Genomic DNA, 18,320 nt, shown 5'->3' on the forward strand with positions numbered 1-18,320 from the left:
CACTGAAGGCTGTCTCTTTGTTGACTGGTGTAAAAATCACACGCACACACACACGCACACACACACACACACACACACACATCATATACACAGAGAGGTAGAAATAGAAAAAGAGTAAGTGAGGGTAAAAAACAGAGGGGGAGGTATGGATGGAGAGGACAGGGTGGAAGAGTGATGATGATATGAAGATGGACTATGAAGATGGGACGTTTTATCAGTGCGATCACGTTACCCCCAAGTGACCAAATGTCCAGCCCGTTCCTCCCCAACTGTCCTCAGCTCTTTTTGTGCTCAGCTTTTGAGGATCTGAGAAAACTCCAGCCCCCCGTCCCCCCACCCCACGGCCATCATTCCACTAAACCATCAGTCACCAAAATCAAAGCCTGTGATATAACATTAGTACATATATCCCTTTACATCCGTCTACTGGACAAATGGGCATTTATCACTCACTCTCATGGTTTAGTGCGCCGCAGTCCAAAATCAGTCTGATCATTCCAGAGCAGGCATGGGCAAACTAAGGCCCGGGGGCCACACGTGGCCCGTTAAACGTTTTAATCCGGCCCGCCAAACTTGAAAAATTAAATGAATAAACCTTGTTAATGTTAAATTTTCACTGCAATTCTGGTGTTTTCCCACTAGAAAAAAGACAGTCAGGAGGAGAGTGATGGTGATATCCTGAAGGATAACAGAACTTTCAGTGCTTTAAAATAGAAATGGTTATTAATTTTTTTTAAAAAGGCACATTTTATTCATTTGATTTTAAGTGTTTTAAGACTCATTCCAAAGTCAGATATTTTGTTGTAATGCTTCTCTTCATTTTCATTTGAAATTAAAGCACATGTTTTCTCCATATCCCAAGATGTGTATTTTTTCTCCAATGAGGTGAGGTTACCAAAGCACTCCATCCATCCATCTGCTCCTGGTCCGGCCCCTTTGTCAAATGTTAGAACCCATTGTGGCCCACGCATCAAAATGTTTGCCCACCCCTGTTCCAGAGAGCTACACTACATCTACCAACCAGATCAAAAGAGTGTCAATTTATAAAAAGAATGACGTATTTATTCATTTCTGCCCTGGACATTTGGAAGTCCAGCGTCCCAGACCAGCTGACATACATCATCAGCTGTCCTTCAACATCGCCCCCTGCTGGCCTAAATGCAACAGTACAGGTCAGAGAAATGGTGGACGTTAGTTAATAAAAATAATTTTAATCAATAAAAAATCTCTCTCTATACACACACACATATATGGTCTGACTAGTTTTAATTGTGATGAAACTGGAAGACAAAGGATTTTTCTTTCCTCCATTTTATTTTATTATCATACACAAGCATGTTTATATTAAAACACATTTTATAACTGAATTCAACAAAAATGTACAAACAGGTTCAGCCTGACGGACAGTTTCATCCTACAGGTACAAATCGCTCATCATCAGTCTGCTGCCAACTTTGACTCGGGACGCTGGTATCAGGTCAGAGGGGAGCTGACCTTTGACCCGTGCCAGAAGAAGACAGACGGCCTCTGATGATTTTCAAGTCAGTGCATTGGCTGGTCTAGAACGCTGTGCGACGGCATGTGCGACACAATGGTGCAACGATGGTGCATTGACTCCTGTGCAACTTCAGCTTGTACCTGCAGGATGTTATTGAAGAGCTTTGGAACTCAAACAGAAACATCTGTACAGGGCCCTTAGTCCAGTGTGTCCCTGTCAAAGAGAAGCCGAGTCGGCAGGTAAACTGGTGTTTATTGCACTGTGTCCTGCCGTGTCCCGTTCCTCCTATTTGGTTGGACACACTGGATAAAGGCCTTTTTTAAAAGTTGCACCCAAAATGAACATCACAAGTCTTCACGGGCTTTGACATCTGCCCTCAGCATGCAAGCAGATGGACCGGTCTGGACGCCAGTGGCCCGTCCCAGTTACCGCACTTCAAAAACCACTTTTCCGGATATGTCCTTCACATTGAGGACTCTACTCGTGCCACAATCACTGGGAACAAGTAAGTTGTTTTATTCCCCCCCCAACAGGAGGAAAGAATGCAGAGGTGGGGAAAGATGTCTACTTTTTGAAGACACTCAGCATTTAATTTCAAACAGATACACCAAACGTGTCCCCCCGGAGCTGCTCGTGTCTGCAGGGCCGACGGCGTTGCTATCCAGGAGAGTCTGGAATCCTGGAACGACTAAAGTGACAGGACCCGTTTGAATGTGGTCATTCGATGAGGAACGCGGATTAAAAGTTGTGTCAGCTCATGTGCTAGAAGAACTCATGGAGCAGGTTAAAGAGACAGGACAGACAGAGTGGGAGCGCTCCGTTCTGTTTTCTGTTAGGTGGCCGTCTGATTTGGCTGCTGTCAGGACCAGGACGTGTCCAAATGACCATGTCCTCCACCAGGACAGAACAGTGGCACATAGCAAGACAAAAGGAATGAAGAGGAAGACTGAAGTTGTGAGCAAAGCAAGGACCTCAGTAACAAGCTAACGGAAGCTTAAGCTCTGCTTCAACCACATGTGGATTAAAAACTGATGTCACAGATCAATAATAGTGATTTAAATAACCCAAATTTGCTCTGAGAAGCACAACTGTCACTCTCAGAATGGTTGTTCTGGACTCGGATCCACGCGTTTAAGATCAGACTTTGGACCAGAGTTTCGCTCTAAAATGAGCACATGATCGACTTGCTGTCATTAAAAAGCATGTTTAGAATACCACAGTCAAAATAATCAAATATATTAACATTCTCTAATCCTCCGTTTCCCTCTGTGTGTCAGAATTCACCCCCATTAACTAATTCATTTGAAACATTTACTGTTGCAGTTTTAAACTTTGGTGTATTGATGATAAATTAATTGATATTAGGGTTGTTTTTTTTTACAATGTCGAAAATGTAAAATCTTACAAAGCCAAGATGACTAAGTCTCACAAGACAGCCGTGGTCCAATCAGCAGACATGTCAGGGCAGACAACACTGAAGTTACATGCAGAGTTGACTTATAAAGTCAAAAAAAGTAAAAAAAAAAAAAAAACAACCAAAAAAAAACAACCCAACCTCTACAACATTATAAAACAAATAAAAAGCTTCTTAAAGAATATAAACAGACAAAGTGTACCGCTTCCTTCAGTCTGACCAGGTTATGTCACAAAAAGATTATTAACACTATTCTCATTAGTAATATTTTACAAAAACAAAATCAACAGTGCAAAAAAAAAGAAGATATATCAATCCTCTCTTTTAAGAGGGGGGGTGTGTGGGGGGGGGGCTTCAGGAAATAAGAAAAGGAAGGAAAAAGACAGGAATCAATGAAAACTGTTCACCACAGACAAAAAGGGATGGAGGTGTGTCAGCAGGTAAACCAGTGGAGGGGGGGGGGGGGGGGGGGGGGTCTGGAGGAGCGCAGGTCCACACAGCAGCCACGTGGCTCCTGGTGCATGAGGGCGGCACCTTTGTCTCCTTGCTGAGGCCAGCTGACCGCTCGGTTGGCCGGCGCCAGCGGGCTGCTGTGTGGAGCCGCAGAGATGCACTGACACCTTCCCACCTTTGGCTCAGGGAAAGGGAGACGCTCCTATAACTGGAGGGTCGCCGGTTCAAATCCCGGGCTGGGCCATGGGCTGGGGTGCTCCTGAGCACAGGTAACCCCCCAGGAGCTAATTCAATATCAATAAGAAACCAATATCATTTTTGATTTCTAGCTGCTTAAAGAACATTTACAAGACAACCACGTGGTCCAGATGTTCACCGCCAGCAGCTGTTACAGGGTGGAGGTCAGCACTTGTCGTCATGGTGACGGCGCGAAAGGAGCACAGTGCAAAAGAACGTGTGCCTTGACCAACAGCAGCCTCGTTAAACATCCGAAATCAGGAAAAAAGAGTGCTTTAATCATTCAAATCGCAGGTTGATGGTTCGATTCCCTGAACATCTGTCAAACAAGGTGTCAGTGCATCAGACCCAGGTGTCAGGAGAGATGGGGGGTTAGGTGCCGATGGGATCAAGAGGAGGAGGCGTTAGGAGTGATGGGTGGCCTCAGGAACTCCTTTTAGTCCTGGAGTGCTGGATCAGCCACTGAAGAGTGATGTCTGCAGGGAGACAAGGAGGAGGGGGGGTCTCAATTATGGCATCACAGTAGAGATCTCTTCAAAGAACTTGGTCATTTCCTTGGATCTTTTCGTAAACAGTCTCACTAGGCGACTTTTACTTTGGTAGTTTAATCATTTTCCTTTCAGTGGAAGGCAAATACAATCACCACAGTCATACTTTTAATGTGTCTAAGCTCTGCATATTAAGCACTGTGATTGCTGTACACCTGTGTAGCACAAAGACAATTACCATCATTTCCAATATATAAGTCGCTCCTTTTTAGGAACCCTGCGCTTCATATAGCGGTGCGGTTTATTTATGTTTTTTTCCCATTGAGGAGCTTCGTGCCGCCAAAACACACCAGACCAATCAAATTAGAGAACCAAGTAATATATGTAAAAACGGCTTCCCCTTCATCTCTGCTTCAGCGCCGTCTGTGTGACTGAAGTAGACACCTGTGGCTTATAGTCAAATGCAGCTTATATACGGTATGTAAAAAGTTGATTATTAACTACCGTAATTACCGGTGTGGCTTATATTTAGGTGCACCATATACTCCGGAAATTACGGTAAATGAAAAGTGATCCGACACTGACATGGAAAACTCCTTAATTAATACTCCAATCATTTTTAGACTGAAAAGGAGCAAAAGCAAAGAAACCAAAACTTTGTGTGTGTGTACCAATATTGTCTTTCTCCTTGCAGGAGATGGAGTAGCAGCAGATCTCTCTGTCCTGAATGGCTGACAGATTCCTGGTCGAAAAGATATTTAATGTCAGAAAACATGATGGACCATCTAAAAATTGCTGGATTTAAACGGCAGAAGACCCTCACATCCTCTCTATGAGCTCCTTCTCATCCAGAGCTCCTGGAAGGTCTCTCTTATTGCCCAGAACCAGAACCTGAAGACAAAGAGAGGAGCATCAGTGATGGGTGATCCAGGACAAGCAGACAGGATTAGGAATTGATCTAAAGCCATTACTGGAAAGGAGCACGCGCTCCAAGTGGACATTTGGCAAGTGAGAAACCAGGAAGTGGGCATTAAGTCACAGATGTGACCAACTGTGTAAGGCAATCATCAATAAAGTTCAACTATTACTCATTTAAGGACCAAAAAGGTCTACAAACAGCCTGGAGGCTGCTTCTCTGCAGGGGTGTCAAATTCATTCAGCATTATAACAGAATAAATGACCCTAATGTAACCAAATATAATGTAAAAAACACATAATGTAAAAAGCCCCATCTGGCCCGCAGGCCTCGAGTTTGACACATGTGGGTTGACAGAGCTGCACATTGAGGAGAAAACCATATCGTCAAATATCTGACTGGAAGACTCCGTTGGGAAGCTTGCTGATGATCTTACTGGGATTCCCTGCAGCTGTGGTTTATCCAGGAGGTTGTGGAGTTCATTCTTGGAGGCTTCGATCTTCTCCGGGTCGGCAGCATCCACCATGTAGCTACAAAAGAGAAAGATAAGGATGGAAGAGCTCTACAGTAATCGGAGATACTGCGCAGTCTGACTGAGCTTCCCCTCAAATCTGATCACATCAGGCTGTCCCAGGCCAAACCGGACACAGCAGGACCACGAGGAGTATTTCCTGCATTATTTAACAATCGTTCATTAAAAACAAGGTCCTGGTGGTTTACTTGGCTGACAATGTCACCCGATCGCGGCAGGTTTCCATCACAAATGGTCAGCCCAACTTATCACTTTGGACATGTCCTCGTCAGGGTGTGAAGACCAGAGGTGAACTTACACAATGGCGCTGACCCCACGGCAATAACGCTCCCACATGCTTCTGAAGCGAGGCTGACCTCCAATGTCCCACAGCTGTGGACGAGAATGTGCGAGTATGGCGGAAAGAGGTGATGGAGAGGTAATGCACGTCAACATTCTTTTATAAAAGTGCACTGGAGCCTTTAAAACTTCAAAAGGATCATATGGAGTACCAACCTTGATGGTGACGTTGCCCTTTGTGATCTTCCTCATGTTGAAACCAACCGTGGGAATCATGTCTTCACTGAACTGGCCAGACTGAAACACAAATGTCATGAAAAATAGTGGGCAATGACAGTGAAAATGCACAGCATCTGGCACCAATTATTGTTATTATTATTACTGTTAATAAAATGGAATTTTGTTGAAGTTTTGAATGCTAATATAGGCGACCAAGGCAGAGAAAATCCCCCGCAAATTAAAATTTCAGCAATCCCAAACTAGGTACTTTACACGATCGAAGAAGACATTTCTTTTGAGTAGCGAACTATTCAAAAGAGCTAATAGATTACCAAACTGATGCGAGGTGGGGCTCCAGCTGATGTTCGACCCCATGAGGAAAGGACACCAGTGGGGAGTTATTGATCTAACATGATCGCAAACGCCTATTTGCAATGCAAACGGCTTAAAACCACAGTGAAGAAGGGGAAGCAGCTGCATGTGTCCCAAGGACAAATCAAAAGAGGCTGTATGGAGACGACATGGCCGTTCGGGTAAGGTTGGCTGTTTTTGTGATGACTTTGATCAGCGATGGGCACGATGTTAAAGACGACAGCTAGCTGACCTCAACACTGCGGGATAACAATGGATGTCACAGATGCTACAGCACAGCTGGCGCTAGCGCACCGCTCTATCCTTACCGCTATCACGTTGACAAAGGTCGTCTTCCCAGAATACTGCAGCCCTACTAGGGTCAGCTCCATCTCCTCCTTCCAGAAGAGCGCCTTGAACCAGTCCAACAGTTTGTTGATGAGCGCTATCATCTTAGTCGTCGGATGATGATGCCGCTTCGGCTAGAGGGCTTCGCTAGCTAGCTAGCTTCCTGACTAACACCCGACAGGGTTCTGCTTTCTCGGAGATTGACAGTCGGCGTGAAACACACGGACAGCCGCAACAACGGGGTCGATAACAGTCGCAGCTCTGTGAACGGGTGGATGTTTCGGTGAGATGTTCCTCCGTACGTCGGCTGCACCCCGAGTGTTGTAGCTTTTTTTCAGATGTTTACGAGCTACGCCTTTTACCGTCCAGGCTCATCAAGACGCAATTAAGCAATTACTACATCCGGTTTGGCCTTTTACACTAATTGTTCTTAAAATTCACTTTGTGAAACGTCAGCGACGATTAATGGTGTCCTAATTGAATTTTAATATGTCACATTTAAAGCAAAAACGATCATAGAATTTGATCTATGATATATTTTCAAATTCTTTGTTATTTGTTGCTACTCTTGTTGTGGTGGAATCGGTAGACCGATGTCTTCCTGTTTGGGTGGGGCTGGTACAGGAAGTAGATGAGGGCAGGAACTCCAGAAACGACTCTCGCGTGGTGTAAACACTGCCATCTGCTGGAAACATGTCGTATTGCAATATTTATTATACGCACCACTCGTTATAAAAATACAAAATAAATCAGTAAAAAAAAAAAATACAATACAGTAATAATGAAAAAAATCGTTTTATTCTATATAAAGTCGAGTTGACTGCACATTTATTCCAGAAAATTAACATTTAAACTTCTCCTCTAAAGACAAAAGACAAAAGATTTTTCTCCTCCATTGTAATTTTGATTTTAAAAAGGTTACCAATCAAACTGTCTCCTGTCCATCAATTTAGAATTTAATCCAACCACAACCTTAGAAAACGCACGATCCCAAAACACCATACCAAATAGCACAGATCTATTTTGGCCCAGTTGATCCAAACCCCAAAAGCAAAGATGCAGGAATTTGAATAATGTTGTGGGTAATACTTGAAATGTTGGAATTCTCTGAGAAATATTACAGAGCTTCGTCCCTTTCTCGCCCTCTAAGATGCAGAAAAGCCTGTCTATGCCTTTGTCTCCTCCAGGCTCAGTTACTGCGATGCACTACTCATTGGGATCCCTGGTGAGAGCCTTCAAAGGCTCCAGTATGTACAAAATTGTGCTGCCAGCTTCCTGATGAGGGGGCGTGAACACAAGCACCCTCCGTTGGCTTCGCATCCACCACGACTACCAATCGCCTGTCAGTGTTCACGGACTTGCCCCTGGCTACCTAAAGGACCTCATCTCACCCCAACTCTCCCCCCTCATCGCAAACAGGTTTAAAACCCCTCCCTGACCATCTGAGGGCCCCACAAACCATAAATTGTTTTAAAAGAAATCTAAAAACATTCCTGTTCCAAAAAACAATGGGCCAGATTCACGAAGCGTTCTTACGAACAAATTTGTTCTTAAGTCCCACTTACGAACAGTTTACGAAGATTGTGGCATTCACCAATTTCTTCTTATCCTGGATTTATTCGTAGGTAAGAACAAATCCTACGAACACTCAGGAGTACTCTTGCGCACATTTCAGTGCCGACATGTTGGCATGGTTGTGTTTTCTTCTCTTGTGCAGTTCAATAAAATTCAATATTACAATGATAATTCTGTCATATTTATTTATTTATTTGTTTATTTCCTATTTTTGGTGATTTACGGAGAATTTTAAAATTACGTAAATGTGCCAATGACTTAACATTAATCAACCAAATTGGAAACCATGCCAAAACTGTCTTTTTATTTGATTTTATCTTGATTTATTTTATTAGGGGATCGAGGATATGCCCTGGCTCCCTGGTTGTTGACACCACTGACCAACCCTCAGACTCCACAGGAGTTTTATTCAATCAGATGCATGCGCGCAGTCGCTCCACCATTGAACGCACCATCGGCATGTTAAAGGGGCGCTGGATGTGTTTGGACACAGAGCCGCGACCCCGTGAGGATGTGCATCCTGACGCAATGATGGGGCCAGACTGCAGGCACGCGGTTCACGTTCGAGCGCGATTAATTGCCCGTTTGTGAATAAAATGTATTATTGTCACAATCCGAGCACAGCTTTTACACGTTTATTTTTTTTACATTCTTATTTTTTTTACATTCTCGTTGATTTCTTTAAGCGTGTTGGCTATAGTCATCAGGGTTGAGGCAATTTTATCAAGCGTGTTAGCCATCCTTTCTTGATTGTTCAACACGGCGTCAGAAATCAGGCGTGGAGAGGCAAGCTTTGGGCATTTCGCTTTGGGCATTTGGCTGCTTTTTGCTCTGTCTACAGGGTCCTGCTGCAGTTCCTTTTATGGGCATTAGTGGGCGGTGACTTATGCTAATCGTATGTTAATTAGACTCACCTGGCACGCGCTTTCAACTTACGAACAGATGGCATTCATCAATCTAAGAACACAGCTGCGAACAATTCTGGGGCTTACGAACGCGTTGATGAATCCGACGTAGGGTTTTCTTAAAAAACTTCTTAAACACAACTTAAGAAAGAATCTAAGAAGATTCTTAAGAACATATTGGTGAATCTGGCCCAATGTCTTTTATCTCTATTAGCTAATGTCTTAGATTGTATTTTTTCTTTTATTCAAGGATTTATATTGGCTGATGGCTTTTGTATATGCTGTATTTTATTTATTTATTCATTTATAAAGTTCCTAATCCTATGCTGTTAGCCAGGGCAGCAGTTTCTCAGTCTTTAATTCTATCATCTTTCTTCTTTTCCTTCCTCTTCCATGATATTCGGGGTCCCTGTTGCTCTTAATAATAGTTCAAGTTTTTACTTCAATTTGATCAATAATGTTCATCCCATGATAGAAAAAGTTAATTACCAATTTTCCAGGAAGTGTTCATCAGGTTTGTTCCTGCTCTGCTTCCTTTGATTTAAAAAAATCAATTATTTGGTCATCACCAAGGTTTTATTTCATTTCAAACTAGGAAAACAATCTTGTTATTTCTCTTAGTTCTGCTAAGAACAGTCACCAATATTTTACAGCCAACAGTCAGAGCTCTTATGCCTGAATCCTCTCATGCTTGACAGGATCCACCACTGACTTATCCATTTTATTCTCCATTGTTGTGGCCTTCTTCTTCTTCTTCTTTAGGCCTTGACCTTTCCTTGGAAACATCCATATCTGGTTCCTTTTCCAGTTGTCTTTACAAATGGAGATTCTGTAGTCGTATACTGACGGGCTCCAGTGGGTTCTGATCCTGAAGGACATGAATCAGCGGTCAGACTAGTGTCCCGGTGCTGAGATTCCCACATCAAAGCTATTTTTATTAGTGAGATTCTAGAGTCTCTCTCAAAGAAATAGTTTACAATTTACAATTTTTAACATTATTCCTATAATGTTGCATTAATCATCTTGCATCAAGCATGAAGAAACGGTTCAATAATTAGACGAGGAATGTGGGCTAATGTTGGGTGGACACCACATCAGAGTCTAGCTTCAACAGAAACTCCAACTTTCTCTCTGTCATGTGGCGTGGGCCTCGGCAAAAGAACACCCCTTCGGATATTTGAACAATATTTGATATTTGAATGGGTTATCACCCCCACCCACCCACATTAGCGGCTAGCAAACTGGTAATATGGTGATGGAACACAGTCCAACAAGTGGACGTACCTGACCGGGCTGCAGCTGCGAGCTGTACTGGGCCAGTGTGGAGTACAGGAACTGGTATTGCTCTGTGGTTTGGATCATCCCACCGCTGTAGGCCAGAGGAGGTTAAGGGCAGATACTGAGGATAGAACCATGCTCCACAGGAGACGGTCACTACTCACCGGTCCAGTCTGAGCTGGCACACCATCTCCAAGATGTCAACCTGCCCCGTCTCTCGGAGCTGCCGGCACCCAATGCTGCTCACAATAAAGCAACCTGTCCTTCCTATGCCCGCACTGAGGTGATGAAGGACATGTAAGAGGTCAAGGTTTAGGGCGCGAGGTACGAGGTGGAAATGCCAAATAAATTCATCCTAATCCATGTTTAATGGAGGGAAATTATGTGAGAAATGGATGAGGAGAATGCTCATATTAACAAGAGGCTGTTGCTAAAAGCTAACAAGGTATGCTAACACAATAATACAAGCTGATAGTGAGAATGTCCATCGATTGTCTCAACTGTCTCCTCATTAGTGCCTCCTCATAATTGTCTTTAGCAGCTTGGCTCTGCCCCAGGGCGTAACAGCCGTCCCTGTCCTGTATTTCTGTACAGGACACATCCATGAGAACCAACCTGCAGTGGACAACAACAGGTCCAGGAGCGCTTGTGTCAGAGAAGGAGTCGCTGTACATCTCTACCTCCTCCACCAGTCTCAACAGAGGAGCAGTGCATTGTGGGATGTGGTGGTCAGGCCAAGAGGTGAACCAGTAGTGTCGGACTCTATGTCGCTCTTCAGAGAGCTACACACACATACACACACATATGGAGTGCGTTGGTATTGTTTGTCATACATAGGGTTCATCTACACATCTAAACGGTCAGCGGAAAGTAGCAGGAATTCAGGTTTTGGTCCTTGGATTAGATTTTTCATCCTATAGAACATTTTTAAAAACAGCCACAAAGCGCTGAGCGAACACACCTGTGTGCCAGCATCGCACACCTGTGTGACAGCATCTCACACCATGGTTTTGCTTTACCTGGACTTCTATATCAGTCACAGTGAACCCGCATTTCTCTTGGACGTCCCCCACTCTGAGGATATATCTGCCAAACTGCACCATCCTCCCTTCCTCCTCTTCCTCCTTCAGGTCTTCACTGCCCTCCTCTTGCTCTTCCTTCACCACCCTTGTCCTCACCTCCCGCGGCTGTGGCCAGTACAGCTCACATTTCTGGAAAACCACCAGACATTTTGAAGTTTGGAGCCAAGAACAGGTTGAACGGAAAACAGAGCGGCGTGCCTCCTAACCTCGTTGTTCTCCTTGAGCCTCGTGAGCATGACGATGATTCTGCTCTTCTCTTGCCACACCATATCCCAGAAGTCTCCTACCGTGTGCAGCAGTGGTCCCTGTGTGGCGATGAAGGCTTGTGGAGCTCCATTGTAACCCTAATCAATCAATCAATCAACAGAGTTAGCCTCCACTCTCTCCTCCACTTTTGGAACAGAGCCATCTTGCTTGCCGACCAATACTCAGCTCATTAAATCAGACAGGAACGCTCATTACGCAGGTGGAAAGAGCTCCTCAGATGGAGCCGGCTGGCCGACCAATATGGTTTCTTGAAAAATTCATATTTGTGTTTAAAATTTGTCAGGTTTCTTGGTTACTAAACTAGCAAGAAACAGCTGGTCCGTTTCTAAACATGGTTGGGACCGAAAATGGCCGTCGGTGAGGAGAACGTCTGCCCATTTTCTCCTTTCTCCTTATTTATCCTCATTACCGTCTCCAGCAACCCTCTCTGAAGGCTCATATTTGGCATTGACAAAGTCATACTTATTTATTTATTATTCCAGATTTGTTGAAGGAAAGAAAATGTTTCTTTGTCAAAATGCCACAAAGTCAGCCTACATGTTATAACACACACAGAAGTCAGACTTGAGAGTCATGCGTGGGCAGTTTGCTCAGATGAGTCACAGATATGTCACTTCCCCCCTCACTTCCTTTGTTGTTGTCAGTTGTCAACATACCGACATGTCACACCAGTGTTTCTCACCAGCAGAGACACTTTCAGAACGAACATTTGATAACATAAGGAACCATTTGGCCTCTCTAATCTCCGACTTACACACATCTCCTTTAAACAATGGTGACTATCTGCTTCTGGCAACTTGTGTTTGACTTTTGTAATCATTTTTTTCCCTCGCTGACTATATCAGATTAGAAAGGCTTATTTTTAAGGGTGTGAAACTATTCGATTACGGTAATGAAATCTTCCTGTTGAGAACAAAACCAAGGACTACTGATGAACACTGGCCAAATCAGCCATGCTGGAGGACGTTACAGACGACAGAATATTCAGCACAGTGTCTCCAGATTCTCACATCTGTCACACGTGCTTAGTGTGAAATTTCTCAGGGCGCCAGCGGCCAAGCTCCTAAACCGGGCGGTGCGGTCTAAACACTGGCCCCACCCATCGGGCTTCATGCCACCCTGATGGCATCGGGTCTGGGCAGAAAGGTGCACAGAGGCTGGAGGTCATTTTGTAAGGTTCGTATTCATGCTCCAGGAACTGTGACAACAGCTGATGAGCGTAACCTAATCTTACATATTCCGCATGGGGTTTATCTGGCGCCCCCCTAGGAAAAATATTTCAGTCCCTACCCTTCACCCACTCACTCAACATGTTGGTCTGATTCCTAGGAGATAGAAGTTAGCAGCATTCATATTACAGGTGTTAATGTGCGAGTCTTGATTTATATCAAATAGAAAAATAAGCCAAGTTTGTTCAACCCAGAATCCATCCTGATCAGAACGAAGGATTTCTGTATTTTAATTTCCCAACTTGAGTTCTATCAGAAATCCGAATAATATCAGAGACTGACCCTGATGTAGTTGGCATTGATGTAGCGGTCTGGCCCAGCGTCCTCCTCTGGGCTCTTCAGTATCACCCGGGTTTCAGGGTCTACAGGGTCAACACAACCATCATCAACAGGTGAAAAAGGCACTTTTCACTGACAACTGTGCAGTGACTGACTGGGTAGGATGGTTTTGTATCTGTCTTTAATCATATGACCAGGAACATCGAGCTCTGCCGAGGTCACAAAGTTTGGAGGGATCTTCTGAGGAGAAAGCATCTTTTAATATCTCTTATAAAACCGAACAGAAACCTTCGTGTGTTTGTTTCCCAGGCAGATTTACCTGGTATTCAGAGTTGAGCATGTTTGTGTCCCTGGCAGCCTGCTGCAGCATGGCGTGTTTGAGGGGGCGGGAGGAGGTGTGGAGCAGCTGAAGCCACACTTCTTTTGGGGTGGAGACAGAGCAGATGGGCTCCACCCCCAAACTACTCACATCCAACTGCAGGGAAAGGTTTGATCCCCGCCTGTTGAAATTAGGCAGGTTATATTTTGGGGTTTAAAGACACTTCAGATAACAACTCATAGAATGACATGGTTGAATATTAGATTAGTTATAGAAATGCAGATTTAGAAGAAACATTTTTAAAAAACAAAGGGCATTTTATTCTAAAATGATTCAAAATGAAAATGTAAGACTATTGTTTGGTAGTAATATAAAGGAGTTTTCAGTGTGTGTGTGCACCTCTCCTGCAGACGGACTGAAGCTTTGCGGGGGGGTGTGGTCATGGGCGGGGGGCTGCCTGGATCCTCAGCTGGAGGGGAGTCCGAGTGCACTCTGGCCATGCTCCCAGTGTGTTTGTCTGAGATTGGACTCACCTGATTATGATTCCATGGAGCTACAAAGACAAGAGGGAGAGAGTCAGTGCTGATGAGGAGTTCACGCACAGTTGAGCGGAAAAGTGCCCCGCAGAAGCATTTTCTTTTATGTTGGTGTCATTCCCACAGCAGAGGTGCAGAAATGCCCTTTGTTCCATACTCAGTCCACCCAAACACATTTACCCTTTAAACAAAACAGGATGTACAGTGTCAAAGAAAAAAACAAGAAATGGTAAAACAGTCACACAAGATAACAGAAGTGGCTTCGCCGCTAACTTTAAGCTCAGACTCATGTCTCAATGCTAGGTCAGTAACACAGATGAGCTCTCCTTCAACAAATCTGCAACCGCCAGCGTGTTCATACTTGAAATAATTCTCAGATTTTTCTCAATCTTTTCTCGGTAACAAGGCCACGTGGGCTTTGGTGAGCCGGTATTTCCCAGATCGTGAGAGATGAGGGTCGCTTGGCTTCTCATTTTCATATCAGACTAAATGGTTCTTCACCTTCTGTTGTTCAGTTCTGATATGCCGGGATGGTGAAACATTCTTTCACCATTATCTACACACATTTCTGTATTAAAATGTGAATTCTCAATAGATGACACAAGTATTGTATAAAAATAAGTTATTAACTTCATTATGAGTATTCTGAACAAAACTATCTTTACAGTGTGGGCATGATTTAGCAATTTGTAAAAATAATATGAAAAAAAACAAACAGTGTGTGTGTTTTCTGTACTAGACTAAAATCAACTCAACTTTCAGCTCAGTAAAAATTCCATTCAAATATAATGGAATTAATCAGCAGTTCTCGGGTAGAATCACATTCCACTCAGGGACAACAACAGAAAATCATCTGCAGGTTTAGTCAAAAGATTTGGAGCTGCAGACAATCACATTACACTGCCAATAAAATACGTATCAGACACTACCTTGTGCTATATAATCGAAGATTACATGCACACAAACATGCGTAAAGAAACAAGTATTCAAGGTGTACAGTGTGTGTGTGTGTGTGTGTGCCCTTACCAGTTGTTTGATTACCATGTTCTCTGTTGGTTAATCCTTGTGATTAATGTGTTAATCCTCCTCTAATACTAGAACTGCTGTAGCTGTTGCTTCCAAATCACGTATGAACAGCACAAATCTGACCACACACACACACACACACACACACACTATAATAGACTGAGTGAATGAACCAAAAACCATTTTGAAACAAGCAGCGCAACTGAGAGAATGATTTCGTTTTCACACCCGGCTCACACGGAACCAGTGACAACATAAGGGCAAGAAGAAACAAGTGAATGGAGAAAGAAATGGTGTGAACGAAAACCTGATAGTATGGAGGAGAAAGTCAGATTGTGATGCGAAGGTGTGAGGCAGCAGGAATAGACATGCCCTGTTTTTCTGGCTGAAACGAAGTGTTCAGACCTGTGGGAAACAGAACGGGAGAAACTGAGAAGGGAGTGAGAGAAAGAGAGAGAGGGAGGGAGGGAGGGAGGGAGCAAGAGGGAGAGAGAGGCAGAGTGAGTCAGAGGGAATGAAGTGATCGAGAGGATGGAGACGAGAGGAAGAAAGATGCTTCAGGCATCGATTATCAATACAGCATCAGCAGCTGTTCATGAATCATTTAAATAAAACAATATACTGCTAAACACACACACACACACACACACACCACACACACACACGCACACACACACTTATGTAACTTTGTCCCAGTGCATTATAAATTGAATTCACAAAAGAAACAACAGTAGTAGCACAATTTACGATTCAGTGAATTACATAATGTTGGTAAAAATAATCATAAAGAGAATGAGCACCCCATTATTTTTATTATGTGGACTTGAATGAACGAATGAGCACATGACTGAATGAATGATCAATATTCAGACACCATTCAACGGGAACATTACAAACACCCCCCACTGAAAGGCTAAAAAAAGTCAATGTTCCTGCAAACACCAACGGAGGGAAGGCAACAGTGCACAACAGTGGAGCAACCCCCTACATGCAGCCGTCCAACAGCAGCACGCTCACAAGAGAAAATTCACTTTCATTCACTGACGTTTTAGCGTTCTTGTCACACAAGAGCCAAACTGGAAAAAACACAAGTTGTTGCTGTAACTAAACACATGTAATCAAATCACCTACAAACTCGTGTCATAAATGCTTAATAACAATGTCTGTCCTGTCAGAAAGACTCGAGGACTCCCCTCTTTATAAGACGCTCCCTCCAGCTCAACTTACAGAACTTTCCCACTTGTCCTTAACAAACTTCTTTCTTTTTGCCCACCTTTTCCACCGTCTCCTTAATGAATCTCCCTCCTTTGTCTCCTCCTCTTCTCTCGAGTTTTTGTCGCTCTGCTCTTCGTCCGTTTCCTTCATCTGTTGCTTTCTGTTGTTGTGTCTTCACTTCTACCTTCTCCGCCACTTCCTTTTCTACACCCACCCACTCACTCATTACCACACACACACACACACACACACACACACATTCTGTTCCCCTCATTCAAGGTTATGGGTACCCTCCAGACTGCACACCACAGGCTCCGACAGGGGTTGTTCATGTGCTTGTGTGCCTGGCTGTGGAACATCATCTTTCTCTGCAGCCATCAGATCAACAGCACATCGTCCTTTTGGGACGCTGTTAGGAAAGCTAAACTGCTAGCGTTATTAGCAGCCACCATAAAGATAAAATGAAATGAGGACATAACGGCACCACGGGGGCTTTGCTGCAAACCGAAATGCCACATTTTGCGCTGCAGAAAATCATGTTTGGGACTGGCGCTGCTCAGATTCTGTTGGTCTCTGTTCACATTTTCTGGTCCCTTTGGTTATCAAGGTATACGAAGCCTTACGAAAGGTGCTGACAGAAAGACGTTATAACAGGAAGGATTACTCAATACGATGGCGGTTCTGGATACCACAAAAAAAAAGCCAGCAAAATTAATGTATCCTGTTTACAAAACACACTTGGCCAAAATTGAGATGGCACTTGTGTGGCCACATTCAATGTTCTAGTCAAACTACAAAGAACTCGATATTCATTCATTCACGTATTGATTCACCAACCAGTGAAAATAAGAATAAAGCCAAAGGCTGAGTGGAGACTTCAGTTTTACTGTATTTGAAGGGACGGTTTAAATCCAACCCCAGACATTTGAAGCTGCCATGATTGAAGAAGCCACTCGATGAAATTGGAAGAACAGCTGAGGAGTTTCATATGTGAGGAACGGGAACGTTGTATAAATCTGTCTGACATCTTCACCCACACATCACGTGGAGTACGTTCAGTGAGTGCGGTTCAGGCCACAAACAAAATTTCCCTCCTGAACCATAAGAAACAACTAAATGAAGTCTTGGGAAGCTGATTGGGAAGTTGTCTCATTTTTTTGTGTTGTAATTCCATGCTGTGAAGGAGAGAGTTTCATTAGACTGAGACACAGCTGATGACACTGGGACCGACTGTAGCATCATCATGCCTCAGCCAGGTTTTAATCCCGACAACGCCGCTGGGGTCGACGCCCACACCTTCCTTTTTAAAAAACGTAGAGATTTTGAACAATGGCTCGGGTCCGTTCCAAACCGAGCAACATGTACTTTTCACTCTATAAGCCACAACTGCAGAAAGTGGAACTGAAAGAGATCAAAATATGAATCAGGTCGCGTTGCACACTGACACCATGAGGATGTGGTCCGGCTTCACAGGAAGCTCCCGCTCGGCTCAAGTCGCTGGTCGGTCTTTGCATGAAAGATGAAATGTGGATGAAATGTGGGCCAGGACATACCTGTTGTCAGAGGAGAGGAGCCCCAGCGGAGGGACCTGATTGAGGAAGGAGCTGCAGTCAAGCGAGCGGAGCCGGGATTCGCAACTTCAAGGGGGAAGTGAGACAAGAAATGACAAAGAATGAAGTGATGCAGACCAGAAATGAAATGCGGTCGGCATGTGTGAGCAGGCGTGACGTTACAAAACAAAGAGCTGAGATGTGATGAATGAATGTGAAGATTGAGGAAAGGGGAAGAGGGGATTCTGAGAATGGTCTGATATCTGATCACAAGGGTACAGGGGTGTAATTATTCCACCTTTAAAAGCCTGTTGGGAAAATAAG

The 18,320-nt window shown here is 43.9% G+C and overlaps 2 protein-coding genes across 6 annotated transcripts; both read right to left on the bottom strand.

Annotated features, from left to right (window-relative positions):
• Positions 1–1,295: 1,295 nt before the first annotated feature.
• LOC130530425 (ADP-ribosylation factor-like protein 8A) lies at positions 1,296–7,139 on the bottom strand. Its single transcript, XM_057041600.1, has 7 exons — positions 6,717–7,139; positions 6,034–6,114; positions 5,837–5,910; positions 5,443–5,536; positions 4,914–4,981; positions 4,762–4,832; positions 1,296–4,078 (listed from the first exon to the last, which is right to left on the bottom strand). Exons 1-7 carry the CDS (start codon positions 6,837–6,839, stop codon positions 4,026–4,028), a joined length of 564 nt encoding a protein of 187 aa, XP_056897580.1. The 5' UTR covers positions 6,840–7,139; the 3' UTR covers positions 1,296–4,025.
• A 1,792-nt stretch (positions 7,140–8,931) lies between these two features.
• Positions 8,932–18,157, bottom strand: LOC130530420 (tyrosine-protein phosphatase non-receptor type 7-like). 5 transcript variants are annotated; one of them, XM_057041590.1, is made up of 11 exons: positions 18,000–18,157; positions 14,069–14,222; positions 13,670–13,850; positions 13,506–13,590; positions 13,354–13,433; positions 11,782–11,919; positions 11,513–11,704; positions 11,109–11,275; positions 10,658–10,771; positions 10,500–10,584; positions 8,932–10,083 (listed from the first exon to the last, which is right to left on the bottom strand). In XM_057041590.1, the coding sequence occupies exons 2-11, from the start codon at positions 14,167–14,169 to the stop codon at positions 10,030–10,032; spliced, it is 1,197 nt and encodes a 398-aa protein (XP_056897570.1). In that variant the 5' UTR covers positions 14,170–14,222; positions 18,000–18,157; the 3' UTR covers positions 8,932–10,029. The 5 variants fall into 5 exon arrangements, with proteins under 5 accessions (XP_056897570.1, XP_056897567.1, XP_056897571.1 ...); XM_057041587.1 differs by lacking the exon at positions 18,000–18,157 and adding an exon at positions 16,505–16,661; XM_057041591.1 differs by lacking the exon at positions 18,000–18,157 and adding an exon at positions 16,459–16,631 and having other exon boundaries at positions 13,506–13,587.
• Between the last annotated feature and the right edge of the window lie 163 nt (positions 18,158–18,320).

This window comes from Takifugu flavidus, chromosome 8, assembly GCF_003711565.1.
Source record: "Takifugu flavidus isolate HTHZ2018 chromosome 8, ASM371156v2, whole genome shotgun sequence".
In the NCBI taxonomy this organism is placed as follows: Eukaryota; Metazoa; Chordata; class Actinopteri; order Tetraodontiformes; family Tetraodontidae; genus Takifugu; species Takifugu flavidus.

Bases quoted from the DNA above. Each gene is read 5' to 3' on its own strand.
- LOC130530425 (XM_057041600.1), bottom strand. From the start codon at position 6,839: ATGATAGCGCTCATCAACAAACTGTTGGACTGGTTCAAGGCGCTCTTC. The intron at 4,982-5,442 runs GTAAGATCATCA...CTTTGTCTTCAG, and splicing joins CACAGCTGCAGGGAATCCCA to GTTCTGGTTCTGGGCAATAA. The intron at 4,079-4,761 runs GTACACACACAC...GTCTCCCTGCAG, and splicing joins CAAGGAGAAAGACAATATTG to ACATCACTCTTCAGTGGCTG.
- LOC130530420 (XM_057041590.1), bottom strand. From the start codon at position 14,169: ATGGCCAGAGTGCACTCGGACTCCCCTCCAGCTGAGGATCCAGGCAGC. The intron at 11,705-11,781 runs GTTAGGAGGCAC...GTGGTTTTCCAG, and splicing joins GGCTCAAGGAGAACAACGAG to AAATGTGAGCTGTACTGGCC. The intron at 11,276-11,512 runs GTAAAGCAAAAC...ATGTGTGTGTAG, and splicing joins TGACTGATATAGAAGTCCAG to CTCTCTGAAGAGCGACATAG.